Genomic DNA, 22,592 nt, shown 5'->3' on the forward strand with positions numbered 1-22,592 from the left:
TCGGCCCTATCTATATAAAAAGAAGGTTTTAAGGGAAGTTTTCTTTTTCTTGGGATGACACATATATAATATAAGATTAATTATGAAAATTTCATCTTTTAATTTACTTATTATCATTATCCCATATACGTTTTACAAAATTCTAAAATTCCTCGTTTTCGCGCTTCACATTAATGTATTTCGCGCATCAGATTAGCTTATCATGTATAAAATGTACCTCACGCATCAGAATAGTGTATCTTACGCATCATATTAGTGTATCTCGCATATCAAATTAATGTATCTCGCACATCAAATTAGTGTATCATATATAAAATGTATGTACTTCGCGCATTAGATTAGTGTATCTCGCGCATCAGACTAATGTATCTCGTGCATTAAATAAATGTATCTCGCGCATAAAATTAATGTATCAACGCTTATATTTTTGTATCCGTTTTGAGAAATTTTTGTAATTATAATTTTCAAGGAATAAATTGTAATTTTACCTTAAAAGTATGTGATTTCTGTAATTTAGCCATATATATAATGCTATTTAAACAAAACAGGCTTAATCAGTGGAACTAATTTAGTAAGAGGAACTCCTTCCCCTCCCTATATTTATTTTCATCTTTCATGCTACACTTGATTAGTCAGAATAACTTGATTTCCCATATTTAGTATGGATAATATGTGTAATATTTAAATAATATAGGGGTTCATAAGTTTTTATCTTTAAAATGAAAAAATAAGCAAATAAATAAGAACATCTTTTTCCACCTATAGGACAAGGGTCAAAGGCCCAATATGAAGATAATACCTTCGATTTCCTAGACATTTTTTGGGCTTGAATTGAAGATTTGAATTGGTCGCAGGGAAACTTTCACATATAGCCACTAAAAAATAGCCTAATTGCTATTCATAGTTATAGTTTGATAATTCCAATTCGTAGCTACATGTTATAGGGAGGAAAAAGGCGAGCGAGACTGGGAGAGAGAGAAGAGAGGCGAGAGAGAGGGCAAAAAGTGGGAGAGAGGTGAAATGTATATGCATATTGGTTAGATAATTATATATTATACATATATATTTGTATATATAGCGAGCGAGATTGGGAGAAAGAGGAGAGAGGCGAGAGAGAGGGCAAAAAGTGGGAGAGAGGTGAAATGTATATGCATATTGGTTAGATAATTATATATTATACAGATATATTTGTATATATAGCGAGCGAGATTGGGAGAAAGAGGAGAGAGGCGAGCGAGATTGGGAGAGAGGAGAGAGGCGAGCCAGAGAGTGGGAGAGAGTGAATTGTATATGTATATCGGTTAGATAATTGTACACTATACATATACATTTGTCTAAAAAGCAAGCGATATTGGGAGAGAGGAGAGAGACGCGATTGAGAGAGAGGTGAATTGTATATGTATATTGATTAAATAATTGTATATTATACATATGTATTTGTATATTCTGGCGAACTACATATACAAATGTGAATTATTATACAAACTCGATGTCAAAAAACCACATAATTAATGTATAATATTAGTCGTGAGTGATAATTATAACAAATTATAGTTATGATGAGTAATTAAGTAAAATAAATTTGCTTAACCATATAATTTCCCTTGTTGGTATTAGGTTTGTGATGGATTGGCATTGGCCCAACTTTCATTAGTCCTTTTGTCATTTTTATTGGGTTAATTTTCATAAATTTCACTATTTTAGACAATCTCCAACACAATACCAAATGTTATTTCGTGTAAAATTTAATGTTTTGGAGCTCATATATAATATTAAATTTTACACTATTTTGATACATGAATAGTGTTACACTAAATTTGATGTAACATTATTAATCTCATCAATTCACTTTATTGAATATTTTAAAATTATTCACTATATAAAAATTTTAATTAAATATTGTATAAATGATATATTTTAATTAAATCTCAAGTATATTTAATTATTTTTATGTAAGATTTTTATAATATTAATTTTAAATATAAAATTATTATTTTTATAAATTAATTTTTCTATGTATAAGTTTTTAAAACATTAAATTTATGTTAATTTCATTAAAAATTATAATTGGATATAATTGCAATTAACCTTCTCAAAAATTGAAAATGCAAACATATAAATATTTGAAAAAGAATTTGTTTTGTGAAATAAGATAATATAAATGAAATAAATAAATAAATAAATAATAATAATAATAATAATAATAATAATAATAATAATAATAATAATAATAATAATAATAATAATAATAATAATAATAATAATAAGGAGAGAGAAAAATATTCCTTTTTTGTGTAAAATTTGATACATTGGGTTGGAGTTAATTTACACTAAAATAGTGTTGACATCAAATTTAGTGTAAAATTTAGTGCTTGCGTTGGAGATGCCCTTAGTATCTAATTACTTGGATATCACAGTAGTTTGTAATATTACACTCCTCACCATATTTTGGATCTCGTATACATGTATGGTCTTTTTCAAATACATATCTCGTACCAATTAATGTGTCTAATTAAAGATATAATTGAAAATCATTAATTAAAAAGTGTGCTTAATTAAGAAATATGAGTGGAAGTCATTAATTAAAGAGAAAATATGTTTGCAACAACTTTAAAGGATATGGTATATCACAACTCCTAAAAAAATCAAAACAAACAAAATTCTTCTTTTCTTTTTTGGCGATTCAACAAAGTTCAAACTTTTTATTTGGATTGACGAACTATTATTTAGTTACACGCGTATATTTTGTTAGATACATTTACACTTAATAAGATACACTGATTAAAAATTAGATACATGTAATCATAATTCAATAATGTGTCAATAAGTTAATAATGTGTCAAATACATGCGTAAATCTCCAATACATACAGGAATTAATTCAAATAGATATACACTTAATTAATACAATGATATAAAAAATAGATACATATAATTTTAACTCAATAATGTGTCAGATACATCAATAATTTCAATACGATCCAAAAAGTCCTTTCTTATCTTCTTCCTCATTTAAGTTTATCACAATTACTGCATAAACTCTCTTTCCATTTTCAACAAAGTATATACTATCATTCTCTTTTGTTCGTCAAAGTTGTTGCATTTTTGAATTTCCAAATTTAAGCGGATGAAATTTAAAAAAATGCAATGGTAATTCTAAATCAATGGAGTTTCATTTTAAAATTTAAAATCTAGAAGACTTGAAATCTAAGATACATGATTTTAAAAATGATAAATAAACACAAACCTCAAATTGTTATATTTTTGTTTCAGATTTCAATTTTTAAAGTGTAGTAGTGGAATTCATGGCGGAGAGAAGAAAGAAAGAAAGAAAATAGTGAGAGAAATGTAAAACTGATTAACATAAAAGCTTGAATTGTGAATGATTTAATTGTGCATATAACTAATTTTAAGAAATATGAGAATCTAATGGTATCTTCAATAATATATGGTATATGATAATTCTTAAAAGTAAAAGTAAGAATAATATACTTAATAATGATATATGTCTAATAAATAATTCATCTTTTTAAATACAAACATATACCTTACCTTTTTCGCTTAATATGTATAGTTATTTGTCTTCAATTTTCTATTAAGGTTGTGTACGATCAATTTTCTCATGTTATATACATCAAAACCTTAAATTTCTTATAAGATACTCCACCACCTCAATGTGTTGTATGCTCAATTTAACTTGCATTTAATTGTTAGAATATAACACTCCAATCTAATTATAGTATTAAAATTTTCCTAAGTACTATGCCCTCTCCAGATATAAAATATAGTACGTATAACGTAATATTCACTCACGGTATGAAATAACAATAATAACGGCCAACCACACAATAATCAGCTAGAACAAAAGAGTAGTAAGGACACGTACCAAAGGATTTTACTGCAGAAAAACTTAAGGGGCGTTTGGTAGGTTGTATTTAAAAAAATAATCCATGTATTAGATGTGGTATAATTTAGTACTGTGTTTGATAGAAATGTAAGCCTATGTATAATTAATCCATGAATTAATTAATACATCCTACACGTACTACAGGATTTTAAAACTTTCTAAATAAGGAGGAAAAATCCTAATCAGAAAGAGGTACAATTAGTATCACTCTCTTCTATCTATTCTAATCTATATTATACTTTTATTTTTTTTTAACTATTTTGAAAAACACACACATATTTTTGTATATAGTAACAATTCAATTTTGAAAATGTCTATTTTACTATTTATGATATATGTTTTATGGTTTTATAAATATTTATGACTTACTTGAGGTTACATATTTAAAAATTGACTTTTTTTCTTAAATTTTCTATCAAGTTAAATAACATTACACATTAAATTGAGACAGAGAGAATCGCACTTGATGGACCCTAGTAAAGTTTGCTTCAAAAATCACTACGAGCTTAAAAGAAAATGCTCTCTCTTTTCTTATTTATATGTCGTTCTTACTAAAAATAGTTGTTCCTTAATACTAGTCATTTCACAAAGTCAACACTTAAATAAGTATTATCCTTTCTCTTTTACACTTTAAAATTATTAATCTTGAAAGTAACAATTTGACCAATATAGTTTAAATAATTAATACATGTTCATTAATCAATTTATTAATCAAAATAAATTAATATATATTCATTTATTAAAAATTTAACTTTAAGAAAATACTAAATAAGGATAGAATAGTAAACTTATTTAATTTTACTAAGAGACATGAAAACTAAGACGATAACCTATAAATAAGAACGGAGAAAATAACTTTTTCTCTCTATGATTTTTCCTCCAAACTATAATATAACGCACATCTTCTGTTTTTTCTCACACTATATCGATATTTATGGCTCCAATAATTAGTTTGCTACAGTAAGAGAGTATTTTTCTCAAATGACACGGAGAGTGAAAGATATGTAAATATCTCTTATGTAAATTGCATCGGGGCTTCACAGACGTTTCTTTGTAATTTTGGGGAAACATGCTTATGGAAAGTGGTGGAGCTACTTCAAAGCTGACACTTCTTCGTCGAAAAATTATATACTTTTTAAGTTCAATTTAAATTTTAGTTTTACATATATATATATTATACGTTGACTTCTCTTTTCTCTTACATGTATTTCTTTTTGATATTTTTTTTATTAAAATTTCTAACGCTGTCACTACTCTATATCGGCTCTCCAGTTTCATTGATTTTATTAGTTCACAGGACCTTTTTACAGGATAACCGAAAAGAAGACTGAACTGTTTACAAAATTCTTTTAATTAATTTCTCAACGCAAAATTCAATTTGTAATACCTTCTAAAGGAAGATTCAGTGGAAAATTCCTAGCAGCTACGTAGGAGTAGTTGAAATTCACTTTTAAACTGAAGAAATTTTCTTATAAATAGAATGATACCTCTCAGTTTAATTAGTGAAAAAAACTAAAAAGTTACAGTACATATAAGAGTCTATTTTATATATTTTTCCTAAAGTAAATTAAATAGGCATATATGGATCTGGGAGAACATTCTGCTAATAATTCTGTTCCTGTCTCATCTTCATGTCGCAAACTAAGAAAGTTTGTCACCTCTCTCTTTTACTTGGTTTTATACTATAAATTTCACAAATCTAAAACTCTATCTTTTGTAAAAGATATAATCGAACACAATTTTTACTTGATAATTAAATTTCAAATTAAGCGAAAAAATATTTGAAATCTATATTACCGTCAAATGCCTTGTTAATACTCTATTTTATCTTGGGCTTTGATCAGGTTTTTTAATGCTGTGCTGCCGATCGTGCGTTTACGGAAGTTAATGAAGCGGCTTTGCGTCAATCCAGCTGTGAGCACCAAACTCATTAATTTAAATGCTTTTGTTTTTTTTATTAAAGAAACATGTGCTAAAAGGTACTACTGGTGGACTCCACCTAAGTAGAACAGTAGAACAAAGACGGTTTACGCGATCCATCTAGTACGTGAGAGTAAGTTAGGTTCGAAATTTATTTATTTTCAAAAATCGTAACAAATTTTTTTTTTGGTGTCGAGCAAAAGTCTTCACAACACGTGATTCTATCATAATGGATTGATTGGTTTTGTTCTACTCGGTCTATGAACAAATTATATCCAGATTTTGTGTTTGTAGAGTTTATAGTATTGATATGTGTTGAGATTATTATTTTTTTATGTTAATGTCTAGATTAGTTTCTAGATCTATGTCTCTACCAATAAATAATGGACAAAGCCAAAATAAAGATGTTGGAGTACCGTTTTATGTGTCCCCTTTATGCAACTTGTTAGTTGTTGGTTCTGCATTCATTCTCTCTTTCTGTCAATATAGTAATGACTACTTTAATGCAGAAATATTTGACGACTTTAATTTGTGCCCTAGAATATCATTTGACACTCTTATCTCTTTTTAAATTTGATATAATTAAGGATTTAATTAATTTAGCATTTTAATCTATTGTATATATAAAAGAATAAAAGGTCTTGTACGATGTTCATTTAATTAATTTGCTTGTTCAAATACAGGCTGTAGAGATTTCAACCATCCCAAGGCAATGATAAGCTTCTCTATTCATTTTTAATTTAATTCATAGTTATTACTATATTGTTTTGAGACCTTTATATGTTATTTCAGAAAACTGCAGGAAAAATTGAATCCAGAGAATTTAAAATTACAGTTTTCGAACAACGTATGTGGTCCAATATATACTGGGCTCCCCATAGGAGATCAAGAGGGAAACCCCTTAGATCTACATTTAATTGACTGCAGTAATCAAAATATTATGAATTGTGGGGCAGAAGCATCAGCAGAAGTGGAAATACTTGTCCTTGAGAAAGATTTTACTAGGTATATTGGTGGCGAAAAATCGCTGATTCGTGGAAATCCTCAAGTTAGCTTGAAAAATGGGAGTGTTTCTGTAAGTCATATTTCATTCAAACATACTAGAAATTCTTTGAAAAAACGTGAATTGAGACTGTGTGCAAGAGTTGTGTATCCCTTTAACAGAATCGTGGACGCAGTCACTAAACCATTCTTCGTCAAAGATCGTCGTTCCAGTACGTTACTTAATTCATTTAAATTGTGTACTATGTCATTTCTGATTTGATTTCACTAATTTAATTAATCTGCAGTGGGAAAGAGCCTGAAGCCCCTAATACTTGATGATCAAGTTTGGAAACTGCAAACGATTCGCAAAGACGGTCCTTTCCATAAACGTTTGATGAAGGAAAACATTGAAACAGTCCAGGACTTCTTAACTCACTACTTTTTGAACCGTGAAAACCTACTCAGTGTAAGACAATTGTCGTTAAATATGTATGTTTAAAGTGACAATATAGAATATATTAATTTTTTCTTTTTAAATATCTGAAACATTTGTATGTATTAAGATCCTTGGCAGGCATATGAACGTGAAGAAATTGGATGCAGCAGTAAATCAGGCAAAGAGTAAACTTGAGTTGAAAAGATATGTGTATCGTCAGGAAAATCTACGAGTGGTATTTACTGATGTGGGGGAATTGATTGGAGTACAGTTTTGTAAAGAGGGTCATTCTTTCTCTTTCCAACAGCTCGTTCAAGAACTAAAGGTTCCAATTTTACCCTTTTTCTCATTTTTTAAAATATTTTTTTCACTATTTCAATGAGAATCTGTTTTCACGAATACTTATTTTCTGACTTCATTTGGTGATAGGCTTTTGCAACGCAAATGGTTAAAAACGCATTTCAAAATGGCCGACAGAATTTCAAGGTTTTATTGGATGATGATAGTTTTTATAATGGATTCACTTCTGAGGAGGCTTATAATTATGTAATTGACACACAGCAGCGGCAACCAGTGCCTAATAATAATAATGTTGCTAATTACATGCCAAACACAAGTTTGAAAGTGAATAATTATGACAATATAAGCCAACTCAATGGTGCATTACCACATCAATTTCATCCAGATGACAACGACATAATCGACCAATATCTTCCCTCAATCATCTGGGACTAATTATTACATCAGGATCGTTTTCATTGGTTAACTATTGTAGGCGTGGTGGAGTCATGATTTTCATCAAAAGTTTCAAAATATGAACCAGTATACATACGAAGATGAAAGGTTTCAAAATATGAACAAGTATACATACGAAGAAATTATAGACATATGAAAAAATTACTAGCTAGGTCTGTCCTTGGTGGTGGATTATAGTGAATGATAATTATAAGTAGACTTGAAGATCAAAAGTCTCAAATGGAAACTGTGATTGTAAGGGGAACTGTATTACTTTTTATATTAGATAATTTCTCAAACATCTTTCTCAATTCTTTGCATTATCTAGACAAATGTAATTTAGCTTATTTTTAAACTAGCACGTTTTACCTAAATACTATGGTATGATAAATAAATGTTTTGGCCTCCAAATTAAATTCATCAAAAATTATAAGATTCCTTTAAAACAAATATTACTCTATGAAAAGGCATTAATTTAATTTACTATCTTCCCCACTGTTTATTTATCCAATAAAACGTTAGCCGCCAGGGTTGAAAATATATATATGAATATGACCAACAGACCAAGCAATTTGGAAATTGGAGCAATAGATAGGTCATGTTAAAATCAACATTGATGTGTTATAGATATGGACATATTATAGTATAAAGTCCATTCAAAACTCTGGTCACTAATTGACTGTCACCATTTTCTCTTTCTTATTTGTCCTCTAATTAAAAAAAAAATAGGCATATGACATGACTCGATCATGTAAATCCAATATTAAACATTGTCCAGCATGTTAACTTTTACGAAAATTACGTTCTTTTTACTTTAAAGATGCTCCCGTGCAATTTATGTGATGTTTGGCTTGATAAGGAGTTAAAAGAAAAAAAAAATGGCTTTTAAAAGTCATGCAAAGGCCCCCTCTATAAATAAAAAGTTAAAAAAATTAAACGAGAAAGAGAGTCATATAAATTGAGATTAAAAAAATTCTTTAGAATTTTTAGATCAGATATAAATCACATATTAGATCTGTTTCAGCATGCACATAAACAAATTATTGTCTGTCCGTATAAAAAGCCATTAATAATGAACTTTAGTTCTATTTATCAGTACTATAATAACTAATAATAAACATAACTCTCCACCAAAGCATATAAATACACAATGTATTAAAGGCTTTACATCTAAATGTTGAAGGCAGTCAGATATTACGACAGAAAGCGCGTGACCCCAACTTCAAAAGTCAAAACTATGTTGTAAGTTAGTAAAAGCAAACTTCTATCTTATAGAAAAATCTAAATCTAACTTAACGTGTTCAAGCTAAAAGCATCATTTATTAAGCAACGAAGGAAGTATTATATATTTGGAAAATTTCAATTCTAGTATTATTCCTTAAATATAAATCGTATATAGTAATAACCAATTGATGTAGAATTTGTTCACTGCCCTATCCATTTCAATGATAAGAAGATGCTGGGTTGTTACACAATTTAACTTTTTTTTTTCTTAATTTTTTTTTTGTGCTGCACAACTAAATAGAGTTTAATATCTTGGGAAAATACCCAAGTACCCCCTCAACCTATGCCCGAAATCCCAGAGACACACTTATACTATACTAAGGTCCTATTACCCCACTGAACTTATTTTATATGTAATTTTCTACCCCTTTTTAGCCTACGTGGCACTAGTTCGAAAAAAAAAAGTCAACCATCATTGGGCCCACAAGATAGTGCCACGTAAGCTAAAAAGGGGTAAAAAATTATTAATAAAATAAGTTCAGGGGGTAATAGGACCTTAGTATAGTATAAGTGTGTCTCTGAGATTTCGGGCATAGGTTGAGGGGGTACTTGGGCATTATCCCTAATATCTTTAATTACTTGTAGCGCAACTAAGTAAGCTTACCATCACTTTCAAACAATTTGGCTATAATTTTTTTTTTTAATTAATTTTAAAAAAAAATATTGTATGTTTTGGGTGTTATTATTTATCAAAACTCTACTTTAGTCTTGCTGCTGGTAATAAATTTTTTATTTTTTTCTTACACATTATATTCCGGATTCTCCGACGATTATCATATCATAAGATCCTGAACGTTAAGTTATTTCTTACCCTTTTTGTAGTTGAATACTTTACTTCAATGACGATAAGTTATTTTTTTTATTTTAATTTTTTTATAAACTGTTTTTTATAGTTTATCAACTAAATATGTAAAAATAAACGAAAAATGTTTTTCCCTCGTACCAAATACACCTTATATGCAACTTATTATTCTCTATTTCTTGAAACAATATTTTTGTGATTGAAAATAATAGTAATTGTACTAGGTATTGAATGTATTCATTACTTCACTAATTAACGTAACTAGAAAAGGACAAGTAGAGAGTACTGAACCAAATTCAACCTTAATTAATCCCTTATAAGCGACTTCCCTTAAATGTTCACCATCTTCAACTATAAATAAAGATAATTTTAGAGACTTCTACGGTATTACTAAAGTTTAGGCTTATAAATTATAACATATTTTTTTAATATGTTAAAACTAACAAGTAAAAATAAATAATTATTTTTTAAAAACAATAAACAAATAAAAACAACTGTCTAAATAATAACTTTTTCACTGACGGAGAGAAACGACTTTCGAACTATTCTGGAACTTGGAAAGTGCAGTGTCAACTACTTCCGCGCGCCTATAATATATTAATCATAATTTTGATAAACAAAAGGAAGAGGACAAATTGGAAGCAAATAATATGATTTTTCCTTTACAATAAGAAAAATTTTAATATATAAAACACAATTCACCTACCCTACTACTTTTTTTATCCGGTATAATTTATCACGTTATGTTTTCTAAAAGTCAATTTGCTAATTTTTGAAGTTAAATTAGATCATTAATTCGATATTTAAACAAAAAAAATATATATTCTAAAACTATATGAAAAATACAATAAATTGTAATTTTTTGCATATTAATATGTTGAAAAAACATATACCTCAAAATAATAACCAAAGTTTTTTTTAATTTAACTCTAAAAATAGTGTTAAAGAATGAAAAAAGTCCCACATCGGTGGTTAATGAGATGAGTGGCCTCCTTATAAGGCTTGGGCAATCCTCCTCCCTTTGAGCTAGCTTTTGGGGTTTGAGTTAGGCGTAAGACCTAATTTCACAAATAGAAATCATGGTAATTAATAATCGGACGAAAAAAAAATATTTTATTCAAAAAAGTATAACTAAATAAATACAATAATTTTTCTAGATAAGTTTTTGTTTTGAAAATACTCATTAAAAATAATTAAGCACCAAAAGAAGTGAGGTGATAGGGATTCGACCTCACGTCGCTCACACGTGGGAATACCTCACTTATCCATCTAAGCTGTGCACACATAAATGTTAAGGCATGTCACTTTATTATTTAATTTTGCTATCTTTCAATTATATATACCAGCGTAATTTGACTTGACACCAAATTTAAGAAAATAAGAGAAAAGGATTAATATTATAATTCTAAATTAAGTTACAATAAATATATAAAAATATTTTTATATTTTGTAATTTAAATAAAAATTTTATATGAAAAATAGAAATTAAAATATTGTCAAAAAATACCATTCATTTTTAAGATGAGAGTGAGTAGTAAATTACATTTGGTTTTCAGTGATGTTTCTCCGTGTACATAAAGTGTTTTACGCGTTTCGTGGATCCTTCCCAAATTATAATGTATATATATATAAATACACGCTAGATTTTAGATTAACAAACAACACTTTCTCATGGATCTGAAAAAGAATTCTCCTACTCATTCAGCACCTCAAGGAGCCTCATTTCACAGGTTTTTTTTAGTTAATTTTGTATGGCGTTCAGTATATATTCCTGATTAACTTTACTTTATTTTGGGGTTGTTGATGATCAGGTCTGTTATGGTTGTGCTCCAAATCAAGCGTTTACTCAAGTCAATGAGGCGGCTAAGCATTCATCCAGCTGTGAGTAGCATCACCATCAAATCTATATTTTATCGCTTGTGATTGCTTTCACATATTGTTTTTAATTTATTTGTAATGCAGAAAAAGTTAAAATGACTTAGTAGCGTGTTAATCAAATGTGTTAACATATACTACAATTACTTTCGCTGGAACGGAGGATGTTGAACATAATATGAAGCAAATACCACAGGAAATCAAAGTAATTATGTCGTTGCTGCAACTTGTTTTGTGTACGAGCCAAAATAGTTTTGACATCTTTAATTCTAGAGATGGAGAGTCCTGTCCACTTGCTTTTACCCATAGCTCTTGTCTTACTGTTTGTTCTTCTTCATTTCTAGATTTATTTTTTTCCTTTTTAAGAACACAACATAGATTTTTCATTTGTCAATATATTAGATCTGCCTAGATTTGATCAGTAATTCTTCGCGATAGAGAAGTTATGTGACAATATGGATGCATAGCCCAACTCGATCTGTCCGTTGGACCAGCTAATAGATTATGAGATTCTCGATTGATTTGATTGAATGAATGAATCTTCCTTTTTTCTGGGTAACGCCTTGGTGTTTTATTTCAACCTCAATCGAATTTCTTTGTGAAACTATACAGGTCGTACGAGTTGAACTTAAACCTGGCGAGATTTCAACCGGCCCAAGGCAAGATAAGCGTCCTTTATATATATATTTCATTTCTATTATCATTGTTGCGATGTTCATTAATCTTGTTCCAGCCTGTGTTTGATACATAGATTTATGATAGTGGAACTTGTATAAATTGCACAGGAAAGAGGAGGAAAACTTCAATCCTTTTGAATTACGGCATTTAAAATTAAAGTTTTCAAACAACATGATAAAAGGTCCAGTTTATACTGGGGTACCCATAGGTGAAGATGTGGGCGATACCTTAAATCTAGATTTAGTTGATTGCGGTACTGAAAATATGGTTAAATTTGGGCCTGAAGCGTCAAGTAAGGTGGAAATAGTTGTTTTCGAGAAAGAACAACTGAAACCAGTTACAAATTGGCTGGATGGAAAATCACTGATTCGAGGAGATCCTCTTGTTAAGTTGAAAGACGGTAGAGTTTCTGTCAGTCATATATCATTCAAACATACTAATGTATCGATGAGAAAGCGCGAGTTCAGATTAGGTGCAAGAGCTGTGGATAATTGTGATATTATTGAAGCAGTTACTGAACCATTCTTCGTTGTGGATTATCGTTCCAGTAAGTATCTCGCTTTCCAATGAATCACATATTTGTTCCTTTAAATTCTAAAATATCAAATCGAATTTTGCAGTGCCCAAGAGCAAGAAGCCCCTAAAACTTGATGATCAAGTTTGGAAATTGCCAACGATTGGCAGAGGCGGTCCTTATCATCATTGTTTAATCAACGAAAACATTAAAACTGTCCAGGATTTTTTAACTCTCTACTTTTTGAACCGTGAAAAGCTACTTACCGTAAGATTTTTATTTTTTATTGAAATCGTTTCAAAATCTATCTATCGTTGAGCTAGTATGTATAATTACTTTTACAGCATAATCTTTACTAAAAGAATTTGGATGAAGGGTTCATCCAAATTTTTCATGATAATATACTGTGTTGCTAATTCTGTCCATCATATCTAATGTGGACCATTATATAGTTGCCTTAGTAAGGACTAAGGAGGCAACTTATGTCTCTCTCAGCTGCACCCAGGCTTTCACTTTCCAGCGCGATTCAAATTATAGCTTGTATTGAGCAGGAGACCACTGAAATAGTCCAGACCGGATCGGATCTGATTTCATGATTTTACCTACTGGCTGGTAGGTTAATATATATATTTTTCTTGTGGGTAGTTAAAGAGTTATGAACTGAAACTTCTTGCTAGCTGTTTTATTATCTTAATTTTTATAATAAGCCAATGGTTATTTATACTAAAGAAGAAAAAAAATCTAAGTGCGTTTTCTATTCTTTGTTGTTACATTATGAACTAATACTGAATCATATTTGCATTTATGTGTAAAAGATCCTTGGCAGGAGCAGTTTACAGGTAAGGAAACTGGATGAAACAGTAAATCAGGCAAAGAGTAAACTTGAGTTGAAAAGATATGTGTATCGTCAGGAAAATCTACGAGTGGTATTTACTGATGTGGGAGAATTGATTGGACTAATCAATGAAGGGGGTCACTTCTTTTCTGTCCAACAGCTCACCCCTACTGATAAGGTTTCCTATTTTACCCCTCATATCTGATGGAAATATGTATTTCCAAAAAGAAGGTAGACTAATATTTTGACTTGCTTTTTGACTTAGACTTTTGGCATGGAAATGGTGAAAAGAGGTTTTGAAGATGAGCATCAGAATTCAAAAGTTTTATTGGATGATGATAGTTTTAAAATGCTTTGCACAGCTTCCACTTCACCAGATGACTTCAATAATTATCCACAGCAGCTCCAACCAAGCACAAGTATAAGCCAAATCAATTGCGCAACTTTTAGTACTGTTGCATTACAACATCAATTTGATCCATATGATTACAACTTTAACTACCAACATCACCCAAGCATCTGGGAATAATTGTTTCTTTCTATGAGTGATAATTATAAGGGTAACTACGTCATTTTATATTTTTTTAGAATTACGCCTAGTTTTGACAATTTATTTACCCAACGCACATGACATGTATTGATTCATACACACATTTTAGATAAACTAATTGTTACATCATCTCCTCTTTTGAGATACCAGTAGTATATATATAGCCACAAATTTGACGGTCTCTATTTCTTTGTATTATCTAGACAAATGAATGTTTGTTTTAGACTGTGAAATTAGGTCTTATAAGGAGTCCACCCATCTCATTAATCACCGATGTGGTCCACCCATCTCATTAATCACCGATGTGGGATTTTTGTCACTCTTTAACACCCCACCTCACGCCCACCCCAACATCGAGTGAGACGGGCCCTGCTTTGATACCATGTGAAATTAGGTCTTAGGCCTAACTCACACCCCAAAAGCTAGCTCAAAGGGAGGAGGATTGCCCAAGCCTTATAAGGAGTCCACCCATCTCATTAATCACCGATGTGGGACTTTTGTCACTCTTTAACATAGATTCGCACATTTTAACAAATAACTATAGTATAATAAATAAGTACATGAAAAATTATAAGCGTCATTAAAAACAAAAATTACTCTATGAAGAGACATCAATATAATTTACTTGTCTCCCCCATTGTTTATTTGTCCAACAAAGCCTTAGCCGCCATGGTTGAAACTTGAACATATATATGACCACAAGACCAGGCAATTTGGAGCAATAGATAGGTCATGTTAACATCATCATTAATGCCTAGACAAGTCCATATTACAGTTTCGAGTCAATTAATTATTAGTGGCTAACTGACTGCTAATCAATATATAGTCTGTATATATAAAAAGGGACGAGGTATTATTCCTAAATGAGACAAATTTTCATATATTATTGACCTTCGTAATAGCATAATAACGATATTTCTGGGAAAAGAACAGTGAGATGAGAGTCCATATTATTATTATTATTATTATTGTTTGTTTTAAAAGAAAAAAAAAAGGAGACTTGCCATAAAGGTAAAGTAAAAAAGACATAAAAGTTAAAGTCCTCATTTTTTTTTGTAACTTTTTACTTCCTCTATTCATAAGCACGACCCACTTAATAATTAGATTTTAAAATGTCATCCAAAAATGAAATTGAAGCTTTGACAACCCAAAAATGGATATATCATTCTTTTTTCACCCGTAGTTGCGGATTTATTCCAATTTACTTGATATGTCAAGAATCTCTCCATGGATTGTAACAGTTGAGGGCTGAATTATTTGACAAAAAAAGATCATTTAATTTTGAGCGGACAAAATGAATGAACTGATCTAATTAGGGTTTAATAAATATAACGCCAAGGGGCAGAATATATCCCTGTGCTATATGAAATAGTTTGAATATACTCTTAATTATATTTTTGGGCTAAATATATCCCTTATGTTATACTTTTTGGCTAAATATATCCTTATGAGTTATGACTAACAGATGACAAGTAGAAGATTGAGATTAAGTGAACTATTTAATTTTAAATAAAGCAAATTCGAATCCGCTCCGCCCCAATAATTTGATCCGACCTAATATGTAAAATTAACCCACTCAATTTGTCTTTCAAACAGAAAAAACTAATGGGCAATTGAATTCTTCCTCTCCAGCAATGTCTGCAACTTAGAAATGTCCTTAAAGAGTCTGCAACTTAGAAATGTCCTTAAAGAGAGTGAGATATTTACGCTAATCTTATATTTTTGTTATTTTGCATTTTTCACTAACATGTCATGTGCAAGATGATTTGACATTTTCATCCTAGAGTTGAACACAATTTGAATGTAGGTCTCAACACTTTTCTTTTGTACATAAATGTTAAAGGTGGTAGTAACAGATTATTACGACAAAAAAACGCGTGATCACAGCCCCAAAAAGTCAAAACTATGAATTACTATATCTGGGTTAGTTGGTTAATTGTTTTTCTTATCTTTTAGTAAATAAGTAGTTTCTAGTAATGTTCTAGTTAAAAGATATCACTTATTTCGAAATGAGGTGAGTTATATTTGAAATTTGTTTATTTTAATACACAAGTACCCCTCAACCTATGCCCGAAATCTCAAATATACTTAAACAATACTAAAGTCTTATTACCTCTAAACTTATTTTATAAATACTTTTCTACTCCTTTTTGACCTATGTGGCACTATCTTGTGAGTCCAGCGTGTGTTGATATTTTCTTTCAAACTAGTACCATGTAGGCTAAAAAGAGTAGAAAACTATTTATAAGTTGAAGGGATACATTTTCCATTTAAAAATAATAACTAGTTGTGATGATGAATAAATAAATAATGACTCATGAATTAAGAGAGGTATTTAAATATCGTATAATAATTGTGATAATGAATAAATAAAAAATGACTCGTGAAATAAGAGTGGATTAAATAAATCACCTAAAACATAATGTTTGATGAAATAGCTCCCAGAATTGCAACAAAAGGATCGATTTATCACGATAACAAAAATAACGATTAGCGGCAATACAATTGATATATTAACAATAACAAAAATAATGTTTAGCGGCAATAAATAGACATATTAGAAAAGAGTTTTAAATTTTTTTCCAAAATTAGTTAATATCATTAGATTCAATGTCGCTAAAAATTTTAAGAACATATATAAAAAGTGTTAATTATCAATATATATACATATATATATATATATATTCATGACAATTGCTATTAATTTGTAACTCATTTTTTATGTAGTGTACCATTCGATTAAAGTTAATGATGCTTTCGCATTAACTTCCAACCTCTCCCGTCAGTTCCAGGAAATAGAATAAAAAATCGTCTTTAACTTTATTTTGGGGTGAATTTATGTGAAATTCAATATTAAAATATGAAATTAACTTAGTTACTTTTAGATAAGCTTATAAACTAGCATACAAGTGTGATAATTTATTCTCTGTGTTTAATTATATCATTTTGAAGAAGAAGAAAGACTTGGTATAAAAGTAAAGCAAATAAGAGAAAAAAGTTAGGGTATTCATTTTTCTAAGTACTTTATTTTACTCCCTCTATATATTCATAAGTATACCACCACTTAGTAATTAAATTATAAAAAGTCATCCGATCAATAATGGTTTCGTTAAGACAATCATATCAAATTATGTGGATTCATGTACTTTGATTGATGATTCTTTTTAATCATATGTCGTAACATCGAATTGAAGCTCTTGGACAACCTAATTCAAAGAGATATATTATTATGGCCAAACGTCTTATTCCATTCTAACCCAATTTCATAGTACTTGTTATTTTGAAGAAGAATAATTTCAAAATTCAACCATAATTTATGATTATGAGTGTGTATATAATTTATGGTTTACATACGGAAGACGTAAGTCATAAATTCAGAATTGTAAACATACAAATTATGGGGATAAATATTTTGAAAATTTAAGTTTGAATATATTTTTAAACATTAAATTTCATGGTATTTTGAAAATCCGATTTGCAAACATTTAAGTTTCCAAAGACTTCCATTTGACTACTATTCTTAAAAATATCAAGTAACATGCATATTTTAATAGAACTTTCCATAGCCTCTTTGTAGATGACAAATAGGATTGTCTTTTAAAAAAGACAATTTGTGGGTGTGTGGGTTGGTGGTATATTAATAATAAATATATTTTATAATTTTATTTATTTGTGGGACATGAGTACATGGGATAAGATACATTTTATTTTGCTATGTCGAATTTATTTGATTGAAAAAAATAATTTAAAATTTTTAAAAGAAAAAATATTAAGTTGAATAAAATAATTTTATTAGATAATCTTTAATGGTACAGTGATCTTTTGAAGATATTAACTCAAGAAGTAGCATAAGGCAAGGACTACTGATGATTGATTACATTAAAACTTGTTGATTTACCATTTTTTTTGCTTTTAGAGAACTTAATTAATTTGAGTTTAGAGACTAAAGGTATAAAATATTCATAAAAATTTTAAAATGGTATATTAAATTTAATATTAATTAAAATAGTAAAATCGCTGAAATAACAGCAATTTACTTCATCGAAAAAAGCAAAATCGCTGCCACCACAGCGATTTTACAAAATATGAATTTTTTTAATTGTCATAATTTATTTTTCTTAAAAAAAATTATATTGTTAGAACTTTAATTGACATTTTATGATATATTTTTTGATTTTCAGGAAACTATAATTTTTGAAATATATATAAAATAAATTATATTGTTAGAAGTGACAAGCTAAATGACAAGTTTTGGCTTCTATGAGTGCCTAAATTATGAAGGGACATACATTCCTTTGGGGTTTGACTATCAAACCAAAGAAAGTGAGGAGTAATAATTTTCACTTATAATTTCATAGGGATAAACGACGCGTATCTAAGAGTTTGTCATTATAGGCGTACCAAATGTTAAAACTTAAAAAACTAATGATACCCAAAACTTGTCATTTAAAAAGTGGATATTTATTAGTAAGCCTTTTATGACATGATTATTTCAGTGTAAGCATATATTTTCAAGGAAAAGAGTCAGATATACCCCTTAACTTTGTCATTTGGAGCTGATATACCCCTTCTTATGAAAGTGGCTTATATATACCCCTACTTATAAATAAATGACTCATATATACCCTTTTCCTCTAACAGAAATGGAAAAAAAAGATAATTTTAATCTAACTTTTTATTATTTTTTTCTACAATATATAATTTCATATGAGTAAATTTAATCCTCGTCAAACATATTCTTTTGACTTTTTTTTTGTTTCAATGACTAATTTAAAATTATTATTTTGATAATCAAATTTATTTATCTTTCACTAATATCCTTGTAAAACTTATTAAGATGACCAAATTTTTTTTCTTCGAATACAAAAATCAAAGTACAATATAGACAAAAAAATAGTTTAATTTTTTTTTTAAACAAAGGATTGAAAGAAAAAAACAAAATAAGAATAAGAAACTCAAATAATTATAATAAAAGAAGTCAAAAAATAATTTATGTGTTAAAAAAATTAAAATATACCTTGAACTTTGATAGAAGAATCATATATACCCCTAAATAATTTTTTAAAAAATTAAAAAGTGATAAATATAAATTTAAAACTAATTTTTTAAACTTCCGTTAAATGAAGGGTATATGTGAGCCATTTTGTAACGGCAGGGGTATATGTGAGCCGTTTGTATAACGGTAAGGGCATATATGAGCCACTTTCATAACGAGAGATATATCAACTCCAAATAACAAAGTTGAGGGGTATATCAGACCCTTTTCCCAATTTTTAAAGAAAAATGTTGGTTGGTTTCACACTTTATTGTTACAACTTAACGTAACGGCGTTTATTTAAGCCGTCAACACGCCTTTTTTTTTTCTAAGCAATACATAGGAAAAAGAGAGGAACATGCACAATAAAAATGTGGGATCATACATCTTCTTTTCTTTTTTATTTTTTCACATTATAAACAGATTGTAATTTATCAAATCCCAAATACGTTGTTCATATACAATTTGTTTTCAAAGTTCATTTTTCGTATAGTAAAATGTATCTAGAAGCCTCATTTTTGTATAGTTTAAGAAAAGAAAAAACTTATATGTTAGTCGCTATATATCTCTATTATGTGGGATCACAACCAAACAAGTTATACGTGTGATGCATCTGTTTTTATAGAAATATTTAATAAATATAGTTGACGTTGACTTAGTTATTTTCTGGTGTTTTATTGGATTCCATATTTTATCTTCTTTAGAGCCATTGTTTTTTCAGCAGGTCGATTTTTTCGGTGAATTATAAATTCGTTATAAAAAAAATCATTTCTTTTAGTGGATTTGCTTTCTTTTTGATCCGTTGTACTTCTTACTTTGGCTTTTAACATATTATTACTTTAGTCTTATGCTTGTTTTTTCTTTCTTTCACCAATTAAATTTGGTGTAATCTTAATTAATTAGCACAAATGGCCGGTTTGGACTTCAGATTTGTGCATCTGGTGGTATAAATACAATTAAGCCAAATCTACAAAATCTACAAACAGCTAAAAGCTGAAATAGACTGACGCATCCCTTTATAAACATTCATAGGGCAATGCATAATTGAGGATATGAATTTTAGAGTTGCATTTGTTTTTATTAAGATTAAGATGTACATCAAAATTTAATGTTTAGATCAAAATATATGTATACATCAGTTAAGTTTTTTAATCTCAAAATTTGAAATATATAAAATATTATCTTTATTAAAAAATTAATATGTAAATAAATAATTAAATTTATAAAAATTAATATGCTTGGTGAGTTAGTTGTTTATAGTAATTAATGGCGATGATAGTTAATAATAATGGTTAAGGTGAGTGATAGAACAGATTTATGGTGATGGTTGACATGGTAAATGGCAGTTGCAATAGATAATTATAGTGAATGGCTGTAAATAGGGGTGGCGAATTACGATGGAGGTTCGCAATATATTGTGATAGCTAATAGAGATGATTGTAGATAGTGATTAAGGATTATTGTGGTAAAGATGGTAAGTGGCACTACATCAAAACTTTGCCGTTAAAGTAATTTTTAGTGGCAATTAGTGCTCTTCATATATGTTTTTAAAGTTTTTAATGAAATTAATTTCCAAATGAGCCACAGCCAAAACAAGAACCACTGGCTTTGTCCCATTTAGTTTGTGGTATGTTTATATGTCTCTCTCTCAATTTTATGTCTTCTTTTATTTTGGATAGCAAAATGGAGTTTCGGATAGAATTATGTCATTAATTATTGAACAATTTTTATTTTTAAATATATTCGTATTCACTAAGTATTTTACCTATCTTATTGTTATTGTTATTATTATTATTAAAAAAAAATTTAAAAAGTGTAACCAAGAAATAAGAGCGAGTTATTTTTATTTTGAAATTTTAAAAATAATAGGGAGTTATTTTTATTATAATTTTTTAAAATTATTTAACTTTTATTCATTGAAAATGGTTGATTCACAACCTCTTTTGGTTTTCTTTTTCCTTTATACTTTTTCAATTTATAAATTAATTATTAGAATGATTTTTACATATATTAATGAGTGGCCATTTTTGCTTTTTATCTATTATCAATAAGAGTTAAAACCTTTAATATTTATTTTTTGAAAATGGTTGATCCACCACTGTTTTTTATTTAATTTCATTTTCTTATTTTTCTAAACCTTTGTTATTTAAATATTAAAAATTATTTTTTGTGGTGCTGACACATGCCACTAATTTAAAATCATTTTAAAATTAATTAATAATTTATTATTTAATCATGTTACATATAATTAATTTTAATTATATAAAAAAATCGTTTTTCATGATACTGACACGTATCACCTATCTTTATTCTTATGTGCCAATTGCGAGATGGTGTTAGTCATCAAATACCACTTGAAATTTACACAAATCCAACAACCTAAATGGGTAAAGATAAATCTTTTAATTTTTTGGTCAAATTTAGTAGCATTCTTTATATATATATAATCTTGTTATGTGGAGGATAACGTGCAATTACAAAATAAATTGACTTATCGGTACCTATCAGTACCTGCCCCATTTTACATGCTGAAAAAAATAGAACATGTCTTATTAATTAGATTTCATGTCATAATCTAAACATGCATTAAACAACGTATGAGAATTGTGATAATGAATAAATAAATAAATAATGACTCATAAATTAAGAGTAAATTAAAGAAATCACCTAAAACGTAATGTTTGAAGAAATAACTTGAAGAATTACAAGGAAAGGAACAATTGAGAGTAAATTAAACTCAATAGTGTTCTCCCCCAACTTCCAATCCTCTCGTTGTCACTTTAAAAAACATAGAACAAAATTCGTATGTTAATTTTATTTAGTGATGAATTTTATGATAGCTACGAGGATATTAACATAATGATAAATTGTAGCTAAATCTTTTTTTTCCCCAAGTGCGTTAGTGTGCGCATTGTCACACTCCTTTTTCACGCAGTGACGTAAGGGTTTTTTCAATTTAAGTGACGTTATTAATTAGGGGATTATTTTAGTTTTTTTCGGAGTCGCCACTTGGAATTGAGTTACGGTGTTCCAAGTCA

General features: G+C 28.8%; 2 protein-coding genes across 3 annotated transcripts; both read left to right on the forward strand.

Moving 5' to 3' along the window:
- Positions 1-5,418: 5,418 nt before the first annotated feature.
- LOC107012837 (calmodulin-binding protein 60 A-like) lies at positions 5,419-8,280 on the forward strand. Its single transcript, XM_015212781.2, has 7 exons — positions 5,419-5,555; positions 5,751-5,820; positions 6,510-6,535; positions 6,619-7,040; positions 7,116-7,276; positions 7,374-7,571; positions 7,676-8,280. Exons 1-7 carry the CDS (start codon positions 5,488-5,490, stop codon positions 7,979-7,981), a joined length of 1,251 nt encoding a protein of 416 aa, XP_015068267.1. The 5' UTR covers positions 5,419-5,487; the 3' UTR covers positions 7,982-8,280.
- A 3,364-nt stretch (positions 8,281-11,644) lies between these two features.
- LOC107012836 (calmodulin-binding protein 60 B-like) lies at positions 11,645-14,704 on the forward strand. 2 transcript variants are annotated; one of them, XM_015212779.2, is made up of 7 exons: positions 11,645-11,797; positions 11,879-11,948; positions 12,555-12,601; positions 12,728-13,167; positions 13,241-13,401; positions 13,950-14,147; positions 14,235-14,704. In XM_015212779.2, the coding sequence occupies exons 1-7, from the start codon at positions 11,739-11,741 to the stop codon at positions 14,496-14,498; spliced, it is 1,239 nt and encodes a 412-aa protein (XP_015068265.1). In that variant the 5' UTR covers positions 11,645-11,738; the 3' UTR covers positions 14,499-14,704. The 2 variants fall into 2 exon arrangements, with proteins under 2 accessions (XP_015068265.1, XP_015068266.1); XM_015212780.2 differs by lacking the exons at positions 11,645-11,797; positions 11,879-11,948 and adding an exon at positions 11,977-12,147.
- Positions 14,705-22,592: the final 7,888 nt, after the last annotated feature.

The sequence above is a fragment of the Solanum pennellii genome, chromosome 3 (assembly GCF_001406875.1).
Source record: "Solanum pennellii chromosome 3, SPENNV200".
Lineage (NCBI taxonomy): Eukaryota > Viridiplantae > Streptophyta > Magnoliopsida > Solanales > Solanaceae > Solanum > Solanum pennellii.